The sequence below is a fragment of the Lytechinus variegatus genome, chromosome 8, assembly GCF_018143015.1.
Source record: "Lytechinus variegatus isolate NC3 chromosome 8, Lvar_3.0, whole genome shotgun sequence".
NCBI lineage: Eukaryota > Metazoa > Echinodermata > Echinoidea > Temnopleuroida > Toxopneustidae > Lytechinus > Lytechinus variegatus.
The window spans coordinates 7,022,254-7,042,476 of NC_054747.1; the positions used below are offsets into that span (position 1 = coordinate 7,022,254).

The 20,223-nt window shown below is 36.0% G+C and overlaps 1 protein-coding gene across 2 annotated transcripts; it reads left to right on the top strand.

Annotated features, from left to right (window-relative positions):
• The first annotated feature begins 9,239 nt into the window (after positions 1-9,239).
• Positions 9,240-19,009, top strand: LOC121419910 (electron transfer flavoprotein subunit beta-like). Of its 2 annotated transcripts, none has more exons than XM_041614399.1 (6): positions 9,240-9,333; positions 10,098-10,256; positions 12,956-13,114; positions 14,583-14,804; positions 16,251-16,436; positions 17,662-19,009. In XM_041614399.1, the coding sequence occupies exons 1-5, from the start codon at positions 9,280-9,282 to the stop codon at positions 16,419-16,421; spliced, it is 765 nt and encodes a 254-aa protein (XP_041470333.1). In that variant the 5' UTR covers positions 9,240-9,279; the 3' UTR covers positions 16,422-16,436; positions 17,662-19,009. The 2 variants fall into 2 exon arrangements, with proteins under 2 accessions (XP_041470333.1, XP_041470331.1); XM_041614397.1 differs by having other exon boundaries at positions 16,251-16,426.
• The last annotated feature ends 1,214 nt before the right edge of the window (positions 19,010-20,223 follow it).

Here is a 20,223-nt window from a genome sequence, read left to right on the forward strand (position 1 = left end):
CTGTCTTTGTCTGAGAGTATTAATGTAATGTATGACTATTATCCGACATGCATGTATTTTTTCATATTTCAGGTTTTATATAGTGTGTGATACATGTATTATGTACAGATATATGATAACTGTTTGAAATATATATGTATATTTGATTTGCACATTACTGTACAAATGTAAAGCACTAATTTATTATAACCTTCAGGGTGGTGTCACAGGATGCGGGGCGATCACTCTCAGTGACTTATCAAGTGAACAAAAAATGTATCTAAAATTATAAATAAAAAAGAAAGAAGTAAGAATTTTATTGAGAATGTTCTGAGCCGATTCCATACGTGTCGTATGGGACATTTTGACAGCAATTTATAATCTCTTAGCTGAATGCTTAAGCAATTAAACTTTCTTTTTTGTCAATGATTAACTTCAAGCGGAAAGTGATATGTAAAACTGATGACGAACAAAAAAGTGTTTGAGTACGGGTGAATTAAAGATGTAAGTGTTGTATCTCCTACAGGACTCAGAAATATATTTTCACCCCTAATTCATCAATGGAAAACATATTTTTGTTGGTAGTAATTATTTTACCTGTCTACGTACCCTGCTTACCACAAAACAAAATGAATTTCCTTGTCTGTTTGGACGGCAGGTGGAAAAAGTGTTTGAGTCTTTTTTTCAGTTATCCTAGGTATGTAGTTCATGTTGCTCGGCCTCTGAAAATTTTGAATAGCCTTTTCAGAGAGTGTCAAAGTTGGTTTATTGATTGTAATTAAAAGGGGCTCGCTCAGTTGCATGTAAAACAGTAATGTAATTTGCCATTCCATGCCAACCTTGATTGTGATTGGCTGCTGAGCCCTGTTACCATGGTAGTTGTAATTTTGGCAAAGTTGCAATAGTCATGATATAGTGTGGTACGGTATGTCACTGACAGAGCTCCCGTAGGACTAGCGTGCCAAAATTGATTTTTTGGTTGTTTTGGCTTCAATAGGGTCCCCTTAGACCAAAAAAGATGGGGGTCAAATTTTCAGACCCTTCCTTCCCTTTGTGGGGGGTCCTTTTTGGCGCCATATTGGCCTGTACAAAGCCCAATAGGATAATCCATTGTTTTCGACCTTATTTCTCACTTTTCTTTGCCAATTAATTATTAAAGTTGGCTGAGGTGTATGAGAATGAATATTTGATGATGTTGTGATGTCAATGTTTTTTAACTTTTACCATAGGGGGGCGGACTTTACGAAAAATGCCCCAAAATTGTAAAATATTGCCCCCAAAAATATTATTTTTCCCTTTTTGGGCACTAAAATCAGGACAAAAGGATTATAAAATGAAATGAATATGTCTTGTTATACAATCCAACAACAGAGGAATATATCACATGTAATGTATATCATTATTTTTGGTCAATTGATGTAAAAATCATCCCCATTTCAGGATTTTATGCAGTGAAAACCTTACTACAACACTAGAGGGCGCCATAACTTATGATAAGCACTTCCCTAAAAAAATCAAATTCTAGGCACTGAAATTTATCAATAAATTTGAAAGCTGACACATTTTAAGAGCAATTATTTCCAATGCCGATTCATAGTATGGGCATCTAATTTGTTTTGATTCTCGCCCCCCCCCCACGGGGGGGGGACAAAATGGCTGCCTTGGGCTAAAATAAAAAAAAAATCCTGGATTTTTTTTGTTACTTAAGTGACCTTAATTTGGTTTCTATTCAAAGATTTTTAAGGGTGAAGAAGTATATCGGGAAAAGTTACAAGGACCCAGAAATCCAAGATGGCTTCCAAAAATGGAGTTTAAAATGGCTGTTGATACTTTAAATGGACATAGCACATTTTATATACCTGAGATAGATGAAATCGGTGTCTAGACCATGGTTTCAACGATCATAATTGGGACAAGAATATACCGTTTCCATTCTTTATTCATTTAACTTTTGGAGGCCAACTTGGACTCAACATACCGGGACAGTCGGTGGTCCGGTATGTTAAAAAATCCAAGATGGCTTCCAAAAATGGAGTTTGAAATTGCTGTTGCTGCTTGAAAAACCGATATAGTTTGTTCAATATCCGGGAATATGAATGTGTGTGACTACCATGGAAAAGTGAGTCTAATAATACATTAGAATAAGTAACAAGGAGAGTGGCGTTGGTCGAGTATGTTAAACAATAGAGTATGAAATAGCCACTGTTATTTACAAGTGGACATGTAATATCCATCAAGAATATGGTTTCATGTTTAAACCATGATTTTTAAAGTCAGAAAATTAGTTACAACTGTTCGAGTGTTGTGGCCCAGTGGATTGGTCTTTTGACTTTGAAAGGGTCGTGGGTTCGAATCCCAGTCATGGCATAGTTTCATTATGCTAGAAATTTATCAACATTGTGATGCACTCAACCCAGGTGAGGTAAATGGGAACCCGGTAGAAATTCCCTGAATGCGCGAAGGAATTCCTTGAATGCTAAAGCGCCTAGGCAGCCCATCTAAGGCAGGGGTAATAATAATGGCAAGGCCCGCTGGGAGAACAGTTTTTAGAACTGAAGTGGCTTCCCTAGGTAATTATACCTATATTATTAATATTACTATATCATAACAAGGACAGTCATTGGTCTATGTCGGAAAATCCAAGATGTCGTGAAGAAATCTGAGTCTAAAGTGAATGTTGTTACTTAAAAATGGACATCGTTCATTTAAAATTCACTAAGGACATAGGGTTTTGGTGTCCACTCAATGGTTTCATGATTATAATAATACTTTCGATTAGTTACAAAGATATGCACTTGTCCATTTTGCCTAAAAATCCAAGAAAGTTTTCAAAATGGCATCTAAAATGATTCCTAAAACTCAATAATGATCAGTTTATACAATATTAATATGTGAGGAATAATTTGGTTGTCTACATGGTGGTATAAAGGGTTAGATAATACATTCAACAAATAACAAGGATATTTAGTTTTCCATTTCGTCTAAAATCCATGGTAGATTAAAAAAATTCATCAAGTGGGTGCTATTACAAACTCATGAATCAATATGATAACTTATCCCATAAGTGTAGGCACCAAAATATTTCTCGCAGGTTGGTATTGTTTGAATAATGTCTCCACTTTTAAGTAACAGTAGTCATTTTGGAACCCATTTTTTAAAAGCCCACTTGGATTTCAAGGCAAAATGGATAACTGCATAGTCATTGTAGCCAGTCCTTAATATGTATTTTTAATTTCAACTCTTGAAATACTAGTGTAGACACCAAAATAATATCCCCAGGTATATGTTTAATATCCACTTTTAAAGTAATAGCAGTCATTTAAGCAATCTTGGATTTTTTATAAACTCGACATCCGACTGTTCTTTCTACTTGAAACAATACTTGATCCTTTAAACTCTAGTGTAGACACCAAAATCAAATCCACAATGTGCATTTCTAATGAACTATGTCTACTTTTAAGAACCACAGTCAATTTAGACCCTGCATTTTGGAGGCCATATCGCATTTTTTGACATAGCAGACCACTGACAGCCCTTATTTACTTAACCAAATGTCTTATTTGACCCTTGAAACCATTGGTTTAGACACCAAACTGGGGGCCGTTTCATAAAGGTGTAAGGTGTTTCATAAGGTTGTTCGTAAGATAAGACGACTTACGCGCTAAACCATCCCCTATGGTGTATACCATTTACCAAAAGAAAGGATCACCAGTCGTTCTTAAAGTCGTCTTATCTTACGAACAGCCTTATGAAACACCTTATCTCCCAGGCCGATATGAAATGAACTTTGTCCGCTTTAAGTATCAGCAGCCATTTTAGGATCATTTTTTGGAATTCATCTTTGATTTTTGGACATACCAGACCACTGACATGACTGACTGTCCTTGTAACTTATGATATATCCTTATATATTACTTAACCCAAACCAGTGGTTTAAAATTAAATATCGAAATCACATTTCCATGGACGATATGAAATCAGCTATGTCTGCTCTAATTTTAGCAGCCATTTCAGAATAAAATTTTTGAAGCCATCATGGATTTTTGGACCCACCAGACCACTCACTGTCCTTGTAACTTTTTTCCAATTTACTACTTCACCCTTAAAATCATTGAATCAAAACCAAATTGCGGATTTTTAGCACACGGCAGGCTTTTTTGATGCCATCTTATATTTTCCAGGTATTCTGGGGTCCTTATATTCACTCTACCCTGTGTCAACAAATTATTTAACTCCTAGACCATGGAGTATGAAACTAATTAAGATTCTAGGGTGGATATGAGAGAGTCGTATTCATTAATTTTAAGTGAATGGTGGCCATCTTGGATACTATCTTGAAAATAACCACTTTCCCTGATGCAGATTTTGGTAGATTTTTAGTATATTATTCCTGAGGTCAATTAGTACTAACAACTGTTGAAAAACAATGTAAGTTCGGAAGTTCTCTATACATCACTTGTTATTTCAATAATGAATATGTGCATATGTGCGTGTGTGTGGGGGGCTAAAATAATATTTTATGTGTTTTTTCTGGCTATCAGTAATTGGAAATTAGCCGAGAAGTACATAATTGACAATTCGAATAGAATAATTTAATCGTTATTGTACTCCAGAACGAGTGGCCGAATAGTGACAGTTGTATGCCAGTCAGTTGGGGGGGGGGGGGGAGTAGGGAATATGGTTGGTAGGATGCTCGTCCAACTTGAAGCCTTCAGATATAGGCATTTTAGCTGTCTAGGGATGATAAAATTCCATAAAATAATCCATTGTTTAACCGGGCGCAAATTACTGATACTCCTGATTTTAGTGGGTCTCGATATAGGTGACCCCCCCCCCTCAGGCAGTGGGTGAGGGTGGGGAATATTGGAACCCTATTATTTCGTGATAGATTGGACCCAAGTGAATCAAAAAAAAAAAACAATTTTGGCACAAAAATCCTGCAGGAAGTGTGTCATGATATACCGTACCACACTAATATCATCATGATAAGTTATGGCGCCCTCTAGTGTTGTAGTTAGGTTTTCACTGCATAAAATCCTGAAATGGGGGTGACTTTTACATTAATTTATTAATAATAATCATATAAATTACGTGTGATGTATTCCTCTGTTATTGGACTGTACAAGAAGACATATGCACTTCATTTTGTAATCTTTTTGTTCTAATTCTAGTGCCAAAAAGTGGGAAAATTACATTTTTGGGGTAATATTTTACAATTTGGGGGCATTTTTCGCAAAATCCGCCCCCCGTATGGCAAAAGTGAAAAAATACTGACTTCACAACATCATCAAATATTCATTCTTCTACACCTCAGACAACTTAAAAATAAAATTGGCGAAGAAAAGTGAGAAATAAGGTTGAAAACAATGGATTATCCTATTGGGCTTTGTACAGACCAATATGGCGCCAAAAAGGACCCCCCACAAAGGGAAGGAGGGGTCTGAAAATTTGACCCCCATCGTTTTTGGTCTAAGGGGACCCTATTGAAGCCAAAACAACCAAAAAATCAATTTTGGCACGCTAGTCCTACGGGATGACACACCATACCCCACTAATAGTTGTAACTCTTTATGGAGTCAGTTTATTTATAACAGGTTTTGGTGTATTTTCTATGAAAACCACATATTAATTTTATATCATGTATATTTATATCGTCACTCCATTGTTACAGGTATTTATCTAATTGGTCGACATTGTTTATGACATTACACTGTAAAAACCGCGGTGTTAAAACTGACACCATTAATTGGTGTTAATAGAGGACCACACCCTGAGGTGTTAAAATTACACACTAGAGATTAAACGTAACACTGAAGAGTGTAAATGTAACAACAAAAGGTGTTGTAATAACACCTATAGGTGTAAAACTAACACCACCAATTTAACACCGGCCAATAACTGGTGTGGTCCTCTATGTACACCGGTTAACACCACAGTTTTTGCTGTGTAGGTTTTTAATTGTACGATATTGATACAACATGTAAATTCGCTCTAAATAAAATGACACACAGTCATGCATGATACAGCACATTCCGATAGCAATCTTGTGATTCATTTTTACTCTACATGAGTTCTCAACTTACCACCTAGGCCCCCATTTCATAAAAATCTGCTATGATAGCAAGTCTTGCTACACTGTAAAAAATGTGGTGTCAAAACTGACACCAACTGGTGTTAATAGAGGACCACAACCTGAGGCGTTAAAATAACACCCTAGAGATTGAACATAACACCAAAGAGTGTAAATGTAACAACCATAGGTGTTGTAATAACACCTATAGGTGTAAAACTAACACCATCAATTTAACACCGGTGCAAAATAACAGGTGTGGTCCTCTATGTGTACCGGTTAACACCACAGTTTTTGCTGTGTAGAAATATCAAAGCCTGACAACAGAGAAAATTCTGATTTTGCTTGGTTCTTCCGATGCAAGGTGATATTCCAGCAAGAGTTGTTATCATAACTTTTTTTATGAAATGGAGCCCTAGCCCCGTCTTATAAAGAGTTGCGATTGATCCGTCAACATCATCTGTACATATGGAAATCCAATGATGTCATAATTTTTTTCTTAAGGAAATCTGCACAATGTCCTTAGTAAACAAAAAAAAGCCCACGGACTTTTAAAAGAAAACGATGAATGTATGAATTTACAACATTCTCTTGAAAATATTTTGAATAAACATGCATTTTAAATATTGCCGTTGTTTGCTTTCCATAATTGTGGTTTATCGGATAAATCACAATTCTTTGTAAGACCGGGTCCAGATCACTCTTTTGGTATATGTTGTAAATTGAGACCTACATTTGAAATAATTACAGAGATGATTTTTTTTTCTGTAAGATTGATATTCTGTATGGCAGTTTGTATCTTCGGTAGATGTGGATCTAGAATAATGCTATGAAACCGAGCATTTTACTCTATTTATTCATATGATTATTTTCAACCTAGAGTAATCCCTTAAAGAACAGTCCACCCGAAAAAGTTCGTTTGAAAAAAAAAGAGACAAATCAAAAAAGCGAAACACTGAAAATTTTATCAAGATAGGATGCAAAACATGCAAAATGAAAAACTTATAACATTTTATTTTTTCTTAATTTCACAAAACTACGTACATCCTGCATGGTTTGTATGCAAACACAGAGACTGATGACGTCATCTACTCACTATTTCTTTTGTATTTTATGATATGAATTATGAGATATTCTCATTTTCTCCTCATTGTCACGTGAAACGAAATTTTATTCCTCACTGAACGAGTGTAATTTTCCTCGTTTTGTTATTTTGGGTTCAAACGAGCGGGTCCTTATTTTCAAATCTGTATAAATTGAAATATTGTATAATTTAAAAAAATATATTTTGAGTGAGGGATATCTTCGACTTTCTGATTTTGATGTCTCTGAGTTGTGAAATAACTTGTGATAAAAATGTTTCTTTAACATGTTTAAATTTCCACTTTTTATTCAAATCAAATTTGTTTTCTGCAGTGGACTTGACCTTTTTTAAAAGAAAGTCATGTCAGTTGAGCTTATGAGTATGAATTTTATAATCGCCTTTTAAATAGTGCCAAATGGAACAAAACTTAAACGCATAAAAAAATACAGATTTAGGTCTTCCGTGGAAGATGAAGACCGGGTGTCTCATCTGTAGAATTCGGACTTAGGCCTCCATATCAATTTGTTGTGTACAAAAAACGCTCCTCTTATAAGGCGTAGAAATGGGACGTTTAACGCACAGTCACTAATACGCGCCGCTGTCTTCGCATCGTGCAGGCAGTCTACGTGTACAGTGGCGGGCTGCTACATTGCGGTGCAGGGGTGTTGAACTTACATATCGTGAGCGCACTCAGCTGCGTGTTTTCACTTCTTCTCCTTTCTCTCCTTTTCTTGTCATTTTTCCTCGCATTACTTGTTTTCATAAATTTCCCTCTCACTTTCCTTGTTTTCTCACTCCCTTCGGTTTTGTAACTCTTCTTTATCACTTGCATTCACTGGCACACCCCCCGGTCAAAATGGTACGGTCCTATCCAACATACACTCAAGTCGTCGCTGAGTCTTCGCTGTACGAATAATGAAAACGTGCAAAATTCTTCACGCGCTGCGTTGCCTAGCTATGCGTGTGTACTGTGTATCTACACACAGCCATCGGCTGAACCCGCCAAACTATAGTGACCAATTATTGCAAAAGCTTTTGCAAATGTGAAAAGTGACAGAGGTTTTTTTATCCAATCAAAATCATTCTTAGGTATTCGCAATCTACAGCATTTTCTGCAAAATGTCTTTTTTTGATAGGGTCTATTGTGACGTATATATTTTTTTTACAACAATGTGAAGTCGCACCAAACGTTTCGTTTCCCGCACTTGCCCACATCTCATGTACAAATGGATTCCCAAAATCATCAAGAAAGGTTCCAAAAACCTCAAAAGTGACAGAACTTAATTTGACTAAAATTAAATGAAAATCATATCATGTTCAAGGTGAGAATCTGCTCTATTCTATTCTGTTTTGATAGATCACCTTGTTGACGCGTTTGGGAGATATCTTAGCAAATCCGTCAAAAACGGCGTATTTTATTTTCTATTATTCTCCATAGGGAAATAATTTAACACGCTACGCACTGCAAAAAAGGAGCGCAAACAAATTGATATGCATTTTCCATTTAAGTATAAGTGTAAAAAAAAGAAAACAACTAAAAACACAAAAACAAGGATAGGGTGAAGTAGGAAGGAAGGAAGAAAGGAAGGAAGGAAGAAGAAAGAAAGAAAGATAGAAAGAAACTGAAAGAAAGAAAGAAGGAAAAAATAATCAAGATCTATAAGAAAACGAATACGAGAGTGGTGAAAGAAAGGAAGGAAAGAAAATAAAAGCAGAAAAAGAATTGATGAAAGAAAATAGGAAAGAGGGAATTAAGAGCTGATTACAATCCATGATTATATTAAAGACCTCCGTGAGTTGTTAATGAATAAAAACGTCTAATCCATCGAAATATATTACTATTCAATTCAATTCAATTTATTTTTCATTCTTCAAACAACATAATACAAATAAGTACAAAATAAATTGATTCAATTTAAACAAAAGCATGAACAAAATTCAACATTGAATAAATGATATAAAATATAAAATATGTACAGATTGACTCTAAGTTCCCATTTGGAATAATCAAGATAAAATGTTTATGTACTATGAATTCTGAAAAAAAGTGTCATGTTCAAACCAAAAAAGTCTGGATCTCCGCAACTTCAACTCTAGAGGGCGAAAACAGATTTTATGAAACACACAGGATCAGACAAAAATCAAGATGGCACTCCGTGTTCTTGTCGGCGTGAAAAGAGTGATAGATTATGCAGTTAAGGTAAGTTTAAACTAGTATAAGATTACGTATCGATAGAAGACAACTAAGTAGTTTATGAGTACTTAATTTGAGTCAATTAGTTTACTTTCTGTCCCAATTTTTGAGCAGCTCCTATGCCTCGGACACAGGGATGTGGCCATATCGGCTATCGGATTGCTCGAGCCCTGCCCAGCCGCCGCCCACCGGCTGAGAAAGTGTGCTTTCCGCCGCAGAGACGAGACCGGGCGAAGGACGTGTGAAGGGCAAAGCAACATGGCGGTATTGCCTTATTGGCATTTGTATCTAGCCCGAGACTAACGACATAGCTCTTCATTTGGTACAGCATGCAATATTCAGTCACACACGCATTGATTTATATATTCAACCTTGATCGTCATCCATTAATTGTCATGATTGTGCAAGTGCATGAGCCACGACTGAACGTGTCACTCTCTGTGTGCAAATGAACGGATGTTCACGGGAAAGTAATAATAAAACATCAGTTGAATTGGTGCACTCACGGCAGACAAGTTAGCAATTTAATAAAGCGTTAGTTGAGGTCATTTTATTTTTCGTTTTGTTACTCTGTTTTAATCATTCTCATTGATCGATCATGTTCATGTTCTATTCCCGTGAATGATGATTCCAATTCCTTCCAATCCAAGGCAATACCCAATAGAAAAAGCTCGCCGAATTGAATGAAGACATCCATTTTCTCTAGCCAGGCTAATTGCTATAGTTAGGATTTTTGTTGGACATAACTTTTTTTGCTTTTTTATCCGTAGATCCGTGTCAAACCAGACAATATGGGTGTGGTTACAGAGGGTGTTAAACACAGCATGAACCCATTCGACGAGATAGCCGTAGAAGAGGCTGTAAGGTTGAAGGAAAAAAAACTTGTCAAGGAAATCATCGCTGTCAGCTGCGGACCACAACAATCTCAGGTACGCTACATGTACAGACAACACAATCTGACTCCATTTCATTAATAGTCCAGTCATTTTAACTTTTCACTTTGGAACAAATTGCAACAGAATTTATTTCAATGCAGAACATTTCTTTGAGGTCCATAGAAGACCATACTAACTAGAACTCCCAGAAAATCGGAATAGGGGAAAGTGTTCTAATTTGCATAAACATAGTGGTTAGTTTTAGTCATATTTGCTCTGTAGCTGGCAACGCTAGTGTATACTTTGTACTCAGACCCGATTACAAATCATATCTATTCCTGACTCGATACTACTATAAAAATTGGCTTCCTCAAAATAAAGCTATATTATAAATATCAGAAAGCAAAGATTTAAACTACAAGAACATTGTTACTATTAACATTAAATGCATAAATTACATTCTGTTTGGACCATATTAATTATTGTTTGACATGAAAGGGTCTAGGCACAGAAACTATCATATGCTAGTCATGTGACTTTGTACACCAAAATAATGACATTTTCTGTCTGTTCGATCTCGGAGTTCAAAAGAAACATTAAATGTAGCTATAAGACCTGCCACATCCTATTATACTACTATTAAACTACCGAAGTCACTCACCCCTTCAATTCAGTATTTTGCCAATTTATGGGAAAATCTGTCAATTTGGAGCCCCGGGAGAGGGAAAGGTTGATGCGTTGATAAACGAAACCTATTCATCTTTAAGTGGTTTCAGATATAAAAGTGATAATAAAAGTGACATATAGCAGATATGCCTTTTGCCTGAAAGGGAGGGGGGGTCAAAAACTGCGACTTTAAAGAGGGAAAATAGGTAAAAAAGGTGGGGGGGGGGGGTTAGTGAACCCCTGAGGGGGGTAGGCTTTGCTGAGCTAGCACTTATGTAGCTAATAGAAGAAAATCTACTTTTTTATCTCCAAGTGGTTACGAAACAATGAAAGTGGTTTGCTATGATATATCAGAAAAACATTTTTGCATCAATGAGGGCTCCGAATTGGTAGATATAATTTCCATGTAGAGGCAAAATATGGAAAAGGGGTGGGTGACTTTGGCAAACCCCTGGGAGGTAGGTTTTGTTGTGCAAGCACTTCTTTGTATGAAGTTGATAGAGGAAAATCTAATTTTGTTATCTCCAAGTAGTAAAAAAACAAAATAAGTTGTCTACTGCAACACCTTTTGCCTAGATGGGGCTAAAAATGGCTAATTTTCCAAGAAATGGGCAAAATACGAAAAGGGTTTGTGATTTTGGCAGACGCCTGAGGTGGTAGGATTTGTTGTGCCATCACTCCTTTATATGTAACTGATAGAGAAAAGCCTACTCTTTTGCCTCCAAGTGAATGGGGGGGGGGGCTCCAAAAAGCACTATATTTTAATATTTAAGCTTCGGGTAAGGGGGTAACTCCAACAGGCTATTGCGGGACTATGCTTTAATGTTCTTGAACGTAATTGCATGCCGTATGCAGAGCAATGCATCCTCTAACTTTTCCAAGAGATTTCATTAACACAAAAGTTGCTTTAATATGTACATGTAGAAAAGGCCCCTTGCCCACATATCAATTTAAGTATACACCTTTCTACCGCTAAATGCACACAATGCATCTATGCGTGTTAGTCACACCAACAAAGGCATGGCAAGACTGATTTAATCTATTGTACTCTCTTTATAGGCATGCCAGCGATGGCATTGTAGTCTATATAAAAAATGTGACTAAGACACGGAGGTTGGTCTTTGATGTCACTTTATTGCAATATCGAGTAATACATTCGGATTGTATTTGCCCTTAATTTAAGAAAGTTAAGACATTAATACTGTTATGAAGCATATCAGTTTTCTCGTTGATATATCCCCTTTCCTGTTGAAAACCGATATTTTGCATTAGTTGTTGATGCGTAAGATATTTAAATAGAAAATGCTCATGCAAATTTTTGACCAAAAACATGGACATTTTGGCATAAATTCTCACATTTTTTTAGAAATACTAACCAGACAGTCCCGAAAACGATTGCAATCGATTTATAATATCTTCTAAATCATAGTGAACTGCGTATTCATATCAAGATTTTCCCATTTTCTGTACAAAAAATATTCAGGATAAGGCATGTCAATTAATTTTGGCAGCCATCTTGGATTCATGCAAATTAGATGCCTTTCCCCTATTCGGATAGTTGAGGACTTTTAGTATGTTGTCCTAGGGTCCTCACAGAAATGCATTGTGGTGAAAAAAATTCTGTTGCAATTTTTTCCAAGTTTGGTCAAAATTTGGGCTAAAATGACTGGACTATAAACTGTATTTACACATATTCAGAGCTCAAGTTTCATTTAAATTCTGATCTAAAGGTAAAGGTAAATGCACATTGAGCAAAGCTGTGGCTTTGCAAAATGGACAAAATTCACAGTTTTGTAGCTGTTTCATCTACTAAAGTCAGATGGAGAAATCTAAAAGTAAATGAACAAAGTTCGCCATTTTGGGGCCACTGGAGGCTTCAAAATGGCTTTTAAAAAAGGGAGAGAAAACAGCAAGCTGCTCACAGCAAAGTCTATTTCTTGATCGATTTCATCAAATTAATTGGTTTAGTAACCATTTCTATAACATAAAATATAAAGATCACGTGACTGTAAGGCCTACTTTTCTAGTCTTACGTGGAATTTAGCATTTAAATGCAATTGTATGTTTGATATATTTTATCCATTCAGGAAACGTTACGTACAGCACTGGCCATGGGTGTTGACAGAGGTATTCATGTCGAGGTCAGCGGAGCAGAATACGAGGGTCTCGGTCCATTCCATGTTTCCAAGATCATGGCAAAACTTGCGCAAGAAGAAGATGCAAACTTAGTCATTCTAGGCAAACAGGTGAGAAGAATGAAATTTGATATTGTAAGCCAATTTGCAGCTGTGATAAAAATTTCTCCAATTCAATTCAATAAATCTATTTTCATGTTATTTGTTGAAAAAAAGCATGCATATTTTGTCTGACTCTATATACATTGAACAGAAAAGTGCATGGGAAAAGTATCACAAATAACAAATACATAAGATGCAGAAAACGATACATACATGACCTTTCCTATATTTCATTAGCATGAACACTTACACTTTCAAGTGAAGAAGTTTGCATTATATTTATAAGCTTTCCCATTCAAATTCCTAAAAAGAAAGGCTTGGTATAGACCATAGGAGCATTTTATCAATGTCAGTATCTCAAATGACGTTACTGCTCATTTAAAAGGGCCTTTTATTAAAAGCTATGTTCACAACTTAATCTCCAAACAAAAGTTTAATGAGCACTAGATATATCATAGAAATCGGATACAAGGGAGTCATGGAATTTTTTTTAATTAATCTTTTTTTTTCAAAAATGATGGTCTGCATATCCTGGTCAGTATGGATTTTGTGAGCAGAGGTGTATTTATTTATTTATCTATTTTTTATACAATGTAATATCAAATATGTTAATGTTCGTATGTAGATTTGATAATGTGTTATGAATAATTATGACTAATTTAATTTTTTCCATGAAAAAATCAAACAATGTTTTTGATTTACATGATTACGGGAAGAAATTGATGATATAATGAAGGGCTGATGGGTCGTTGGGCAATTGAACCCCTTCCCTGTTAAATGAAGAGCACTGCGAAAACATCACTTCTGTAAAGTGAAGTATCATGTCGGGTTATATTTGGTAATTTTGACCAATCTAGATTCCTATAGGGCGTCAGTGCCTACCAGCAGACTTTTAGAGGAAGTATTAGTGGTAAACTGTGATGTGTACTGTGGATGCATGAGTGAGATTAACATTGAGCAAGTTGAGGGTACATTTGATTAATTCACTTAGTATTCACTATTAGAATTTATAAAGTGCCATGTACATGTACTAGTATTCAAGTGTAATCTATTTTGAGTCAAAATGTAATGATTACCCCAAGTTTAGCTGGGAATGCTACACAACAGTTTAGAAAGTAGGGAGGGGGGGGGGGGGTGGCCGAATATGCAAACATATTACAATCAGATTTACAATCAGATTTTTGTTAGCCACTGTCTAATGCACTATGTTTTGCGTATTTTTTTGAAAATTATGTATTTTGGAAAGGAAACTCCAATTCATGAAAATAAGAATTGAATATCATAACTTGAAATTGAGAATCAAGCAAATGTTTCAGGTGGAAAATAATGTTTCATCTCTCATGCTCTCCGTCTCTTTTTCTTTACCTTTCCCCTCTTTTCCTTTCTCTATCTTTTATCTGTCTGTCTTTTTTTCCCTTTCCTTCTCTTTTACCCTATTTCTATTTCCTCTCTTGCTGTTACTATCTCTCTCTCACAGGCAATCGATGATGACTGCAATCAGACGGGTCAAATGACGGCGGCCATATTGGACTGGCCTCAAGCGACCTTTGCCTCAGAGGTCAAAGTTGAGGACAATAAGATGGAAGTGACGAGGGAGATCGATGGTGGATTAGAGACGATCGAGGTCTCATTGCCAGCCGTTGTCACAGCAGATCTGAGGTTAAATGAACCCCGGTATGCAACGCTACCAAACATCATGGTGAGTAATAATGGTTACTGGGGAAGTGTTTCATCCTTGATTTTGATCAGCCGAGAAGCACTGTTACTATGGTAACTGTTTGATAAATGGGACTTGACAGATTAAACGGCTGACAAATCCCTTCATGAAATGCTTTCCAGATTTCCCAAATTAGGTTTACAGTACTATAAAGGGCCTTTTCACACGTGAATCTTGAATCATCATTGTAATGATGATTGCCTATTGCATTTGCGAATGTGATTAGCGTTCGTGATTCTAATAATGTTCTAGTTTGGTTTCACACGTGCTAATTATTCGTCATTAGCCTTATTTTTCACTGGAATCATTCTATTTATGATTTTTTTTACTGTGTGAAAGGGGGGTAATTTAATCAGATCTAGATCCATGATGATATGGTCACAATAACCTTATTTCAAAGACTCTCTCATGAAGTGGTTTGCTGCAACTAAATTTAACTAAACTTCATGATAGAATACTCACCATAGAGCTTGTTTACTCAGTCAATACCTACACAGTACTATAATCCTTGCCACCTGTACTTTGACCTATATGCTAAACCTATTGTTGATCGAATTGCTTACTTAGCACATTCACAGCTCTACCATTTTCTATTCACTTGGTCTAAAAGTAGATTGTCAACTCATTAGATAGGTTAATACCATGTGGGCTTTAGTTATTTGGTCTACAATCAATGTTACCTAATTGGCGTTTGGTCTACATTACCTTTTGGTTTAATACCTGCTAAATCTAATTCACATGTGTAATGCATGCACATATGGTCTATTCTCCACAATGTCAAATCAGTTGATTTTTGTCAATCAAACGTTTGATAATCACAAACAGTCCGCATTTTGAACAATGAAGACAAAGTGGTTTTATACCAAGTGGATATTAAACAAAAATGCCCGTATTCTGCAGTTAGGTTTAACTTAGAACATGGTCTAACTCTGTGCCTAAAATTATGGGAAGCCAAAAGTGTCATCATCTTCATTAAGTTGTATGTTTCTTATGTTCACTGTGCTCTTTCCTGATTCATCGATGGTGAAGACAATCATCTATTTATACTTCCTACACAATTATGAATGATTTGAGAGCCAAATGAGCTGAAATATTGTATCTCTACTATTACTGATTTATGTAACAATTGGCTGTCCATACTTGAAGTTGTTGAACCACAACTTTAAACCTTAATTTAAGTTAAACCCGACTTCAGAATACGAGCCAATGGGTATAATCATAGTTGTTGTAGATGAACTACAGGATCAGACCATGTTGCATGAGACAAAATGGTAAGTATACCAAGTTAGAATTTCTACACTGCAACAACTTCATCACTACGAGGGAATGAATTCACAGTTTTCGAGCCACTTTTGAAAAGGACTACAAAAGGCTATGAAAAAGAGAGAGACAAAACCAATCTTCTATTCGCTTGTTTTCTCCATTTAGAAAGCCAAGAAAAAGCCAATTGCCAAGAAGACGCCCGGTGACCTCGGTGTTGATGTGACCCCAAGGGTAGAAGTGGTCAGAGTGGAAGATCCACCGGTCAGAGAAGCAGGGCAGAAGGTTGAGAACGTGGAGGAACTTGTTGGCAAACTCAAAGAAGCTGGCTTCTGCTAACACTGGTTAGTATTGGTATAGATGTAATAAGGTCCAGGGAATTTGGAAATGGCTACAATCCCACTGTTGAATTTGTTGGATTCACAATTCAGTGTGCTACCTTTCGGTTATAGTGGACAGGCCAATTTCTAACTTCGGTGGTTGACATCACATGCACAGGCAGAGCACAGAATACTCTACTGTATGTGTGTTTTTTTACCATCCACTGCACTGCCTAGTCTCCTTTCGAAAAAAGCCGGACCCAGCTTATTTCAACTGATCATATTTCATATAGAAATGTGCAGCAAATTTCTCTCCCGACTGCTAGACCATGGCTGAAAGTATTTGCAAGCCGGTTGAGCCATGTCAACAAGCACAGCATAGTCACATGCTTGTAGTGCACGCCTTAGCACTAATTTTGACCTTTTTTCCATGAGGCATTGCAAATTTTGGCCTGTCTGCTGCAATGGTTGGTGGCACACACCGTGTTGTGAATCCTCAGAATTATGAGAAGCTTTTGAATGGGGATTAATGGATGTGCAGGTGATATGAAAATGATGTCATCTTATGTGAAATGTGCACTGCATAGTTGTTTTCCCTCTTAGTCTTGTGAATATTGAAGAAAGGAAGAAGAGGAGAAGGAGAATAATTAAGAAGATGGAATATGAGAAATAAGAAGGGAAGTAGAAAAATAGAACAACAAAAAGATCAAAAAGGGGAAGAAGATTGCCATAAAGAGAAGAAAAAAAGGAAGACAGAGAGAGAAGAAGAAGAAGAAGAAATTGGTCATTGTGACAAGTGGTAGGGACAATGCTCATATTTGAGAATACTAGTTATCCAGATTTTGTGTTCCTTGAGACCATGCAGCAATATAAAAATATAAGTACTCGGGTTAAAGGGCATTCTCCCAATTGTCCATGAAAGTATAAGAATCTTAGAGCTTTGGGTTGATTACTTTTTGTAATATAATTCATATTCTTCTTAGTATTTTTTCCTTGCTCGTAGAATATATTATGCATTTAAATGTCAGTTCTGCTGAAATATTGATATGTTTTTACATTGACAAACATATATAACTGACATATGTGTAGATGTCACTTCCCAAAAATTACATGGGGATTCTTTTTGAAATTTAATATTCTGTATTTCCACATAAGTGAGTTTGATTTATCCCCCCCCCCTAAAAAAAAAAAGCTTGGCACAAATAGGTCGTATGTTAGTCGTGCTGTCATCAGCTCTAATTTTGTTTGTTTTTCTCCAGGCTTGACAAATTATCAGACTCTGTACAGCTTCATGCCTTCCTGCTCTTAGACCCAGTTGAAGTGAACGCAAGAAAAATGAGGTGTAAGATGAGGAGTATGGCCAGCCCCACCAATGGAATAATTTGTTTGTAGATATCCAATCGATACAAGGCAAATACCTAGCAATATGTGAAATATGATCCAATGGGTCTACATGTAGGACTTGGAGTTATGAATGGAGCGTACTGTCAGGGGAGCATTTCATGAACAATTTTGTGTCGGATTGATACGCTCTCAGCCAATCAGATGCAAGGATTTGGTGTAACTTGCAACATCTACTGGTGAAAATTGCTGACAAAGCTTTTCATGAAATGCTCCCTGGATCATTCCTCTGATTTGTCAATTTGTGTGATCAGTAAAAAAAAAAAAGAAGCAATTTGAGATCACCTATCCAACAAATCATTCTATGTACAAACATGATTTTGATGACAAAGTTTATTGCATTATTTCATTTATAGTGTAATATTCTCTTCCCACCCCTCCCCTACTATCTCATCTCTCTTCCATTTCTCTCTGTCCCCCCATTATTCTCCACTTTGTATTTCCCCTAATCCCTCTGTTTTTATTCTCCCGCATACCTCAGTCACATTTACCTGACAGCAACCATACGACTAGTCGAAAATGACTGTTTTAACATTTTTTACACCAGCTTCATACAGGTGGTCTGAATGAAATAAGATAAAACGGCTGTATTTAGACTACTGCTGCCACAGGGGAAATGTGACTTGAGGTATTACTGCTTGATGTTCTCTTCATGTTGTTCGTCTTTTCCAATCCTTCGTTCTCTCTCTATTTCCATCTCTCACTCTCTATTTCCTTTCTTTTTCCTTTCTGTTCAAGCCTTTTTGTTTACATATACCCACTCCACTCGATACATTGATTTCTTATGAAACGTGGAGAGTGGTTTCTGAATAAAGTCTAATTATCGTATTCAAAGCAAGTTATTTGGAACTTCTTGAGCAGTTCATCATTTTGAAATAAACAGGCACTCTGTACACCTGAGCGATGATTAATATTTTATCACAACAGGAAAAATATGTAATGAAATGATCCTTTTTTATTGTTAAATTTGGAAATGATTGAGAATGATTTTGAGGTGATAAGCATCCTTGTTATTCCTTTGCAAAGGGATTGTCGATGGCTATGTGAATATTGAGACGAATTACAATATTTAATATGAAAATAGTAGATTCCTTCAGAGACATATATGTGATTATATGTATTTGTTTCAATATTCATGGCCCATATTGTTCCAAATGTTCTTGTATGTTCCATGGGAAATGTTGAATAAATATATTGACATAAAAAGCATGGATGTGGCTGTATTTGTCTCCTGTACATATCAATGTGTATGTTTTTTCCCCTTCTGATTAGTTAATATTAATAAAAACAGAAAAATAGAGAAAAAAATATTTTGAAGGTTTGATGATAATCCATCAAATAACAGAGTTGGCAAGCAGCTCTTCCATGTGATGTGTCGTGAGAATTCTCCAAACACCATTATCCCTAAAAATTTGAAGCATGTTTGTTTGTGCAGGTTATATTATCAGACATATCATTCCACACCCCTCGTCTAAAAAAAAATTGTATTTCTCATATTAAATTTTTTTTTTTTTTAATTGAGATATCTTGGAATAAAGTGAACATGATATATTGGGAAGCTGTTCACATATGAGTCTCAAATTAAAAAAAAAAACATACAAAGTGCATGTATAACTCTGTTATTTGATGGATTTTGATAATACTTCACCAATAATGTTCTCTATTTCTGATTTTATTGAAACAAACTTATCACCAGGGTTGAAACCGGGGGTTGAAATGGTAAATTGCCAAGTCGTCTTCTCGCCAAATGGTCTACCTTCATGTCTAATGCCATTCCATCCGTCAACATTTTGTCTAACAACCATTTGGTCTAATCATCACTTCGTCTAATCACCAAAGTAACCTTCAAACTTCTTCAAAATAACCTTTTTGACTGATATAAAAATTTCCACTCGAAAATCACCTTCATTTGGCAGTGAAAACCTTTATATTTATTTAGTGTTTTTTTAAAGTGAAATTAGTCTTAATCGTTCTGAAATGGAGACTCCCTTTTTTTTTTGGGGGGGGGAGCTAGGGGCGACAAATTTTTCTTAAACCAACACCCTCTCTTTAAAAATCTTTTCTCAGGCCATGGGATTTACATACAGGAAGCTGAAAGAATGAGAGAAAGAATAATGCAAGAGAAGTGAGAGAGGAGGTAAAGAAAAGAAGAAAGCAAATGGAGGGGAGAGAGTGAGAGGGAAATAAGCTAAAAAGAGAAGTGATTGAAAAATTGAGAGATATGAATTATTGGAGAAGAAAAGGAAAGAACGAAAATGAGGGAAGCGAGATAAAACCAGCATTAAATATTGTTAAAATGAAAACTGTTGTTGGGGTTGATTTACCATAGATCCATGATTTTACCTTTCATACATGCGTAATTAGCAAGCTTGATCAAATTCAAATGGCTTAAAAAAAACTCAAAAATATTAATTGGTCGT

Bases quoted from the DNA above. Each gene is read 5' to 3' on its own strand.
- LOC121419910 (XM_041614399.1), top strand. From the start codon at position 9,280: ATGGCACTCCGTGTTCTTGTCGGCGTGAAAAGAGTGATAGATTATGCA. The intron at 9,334-10,097 runs GTAAGTTTAAAC...TTTTATCCGTAG, and splicing joins TGATAGATTATGCAGTTAAG to ATCCGTGTCAAACCAGACAA. The intron at 14,805-16,250 runs GTGAGTAATAAT...TTCTCCATTTAG, and splicing joins CAACGCTACCAAACATCATG to AAAGCCAAGAAAAAGCCAAT.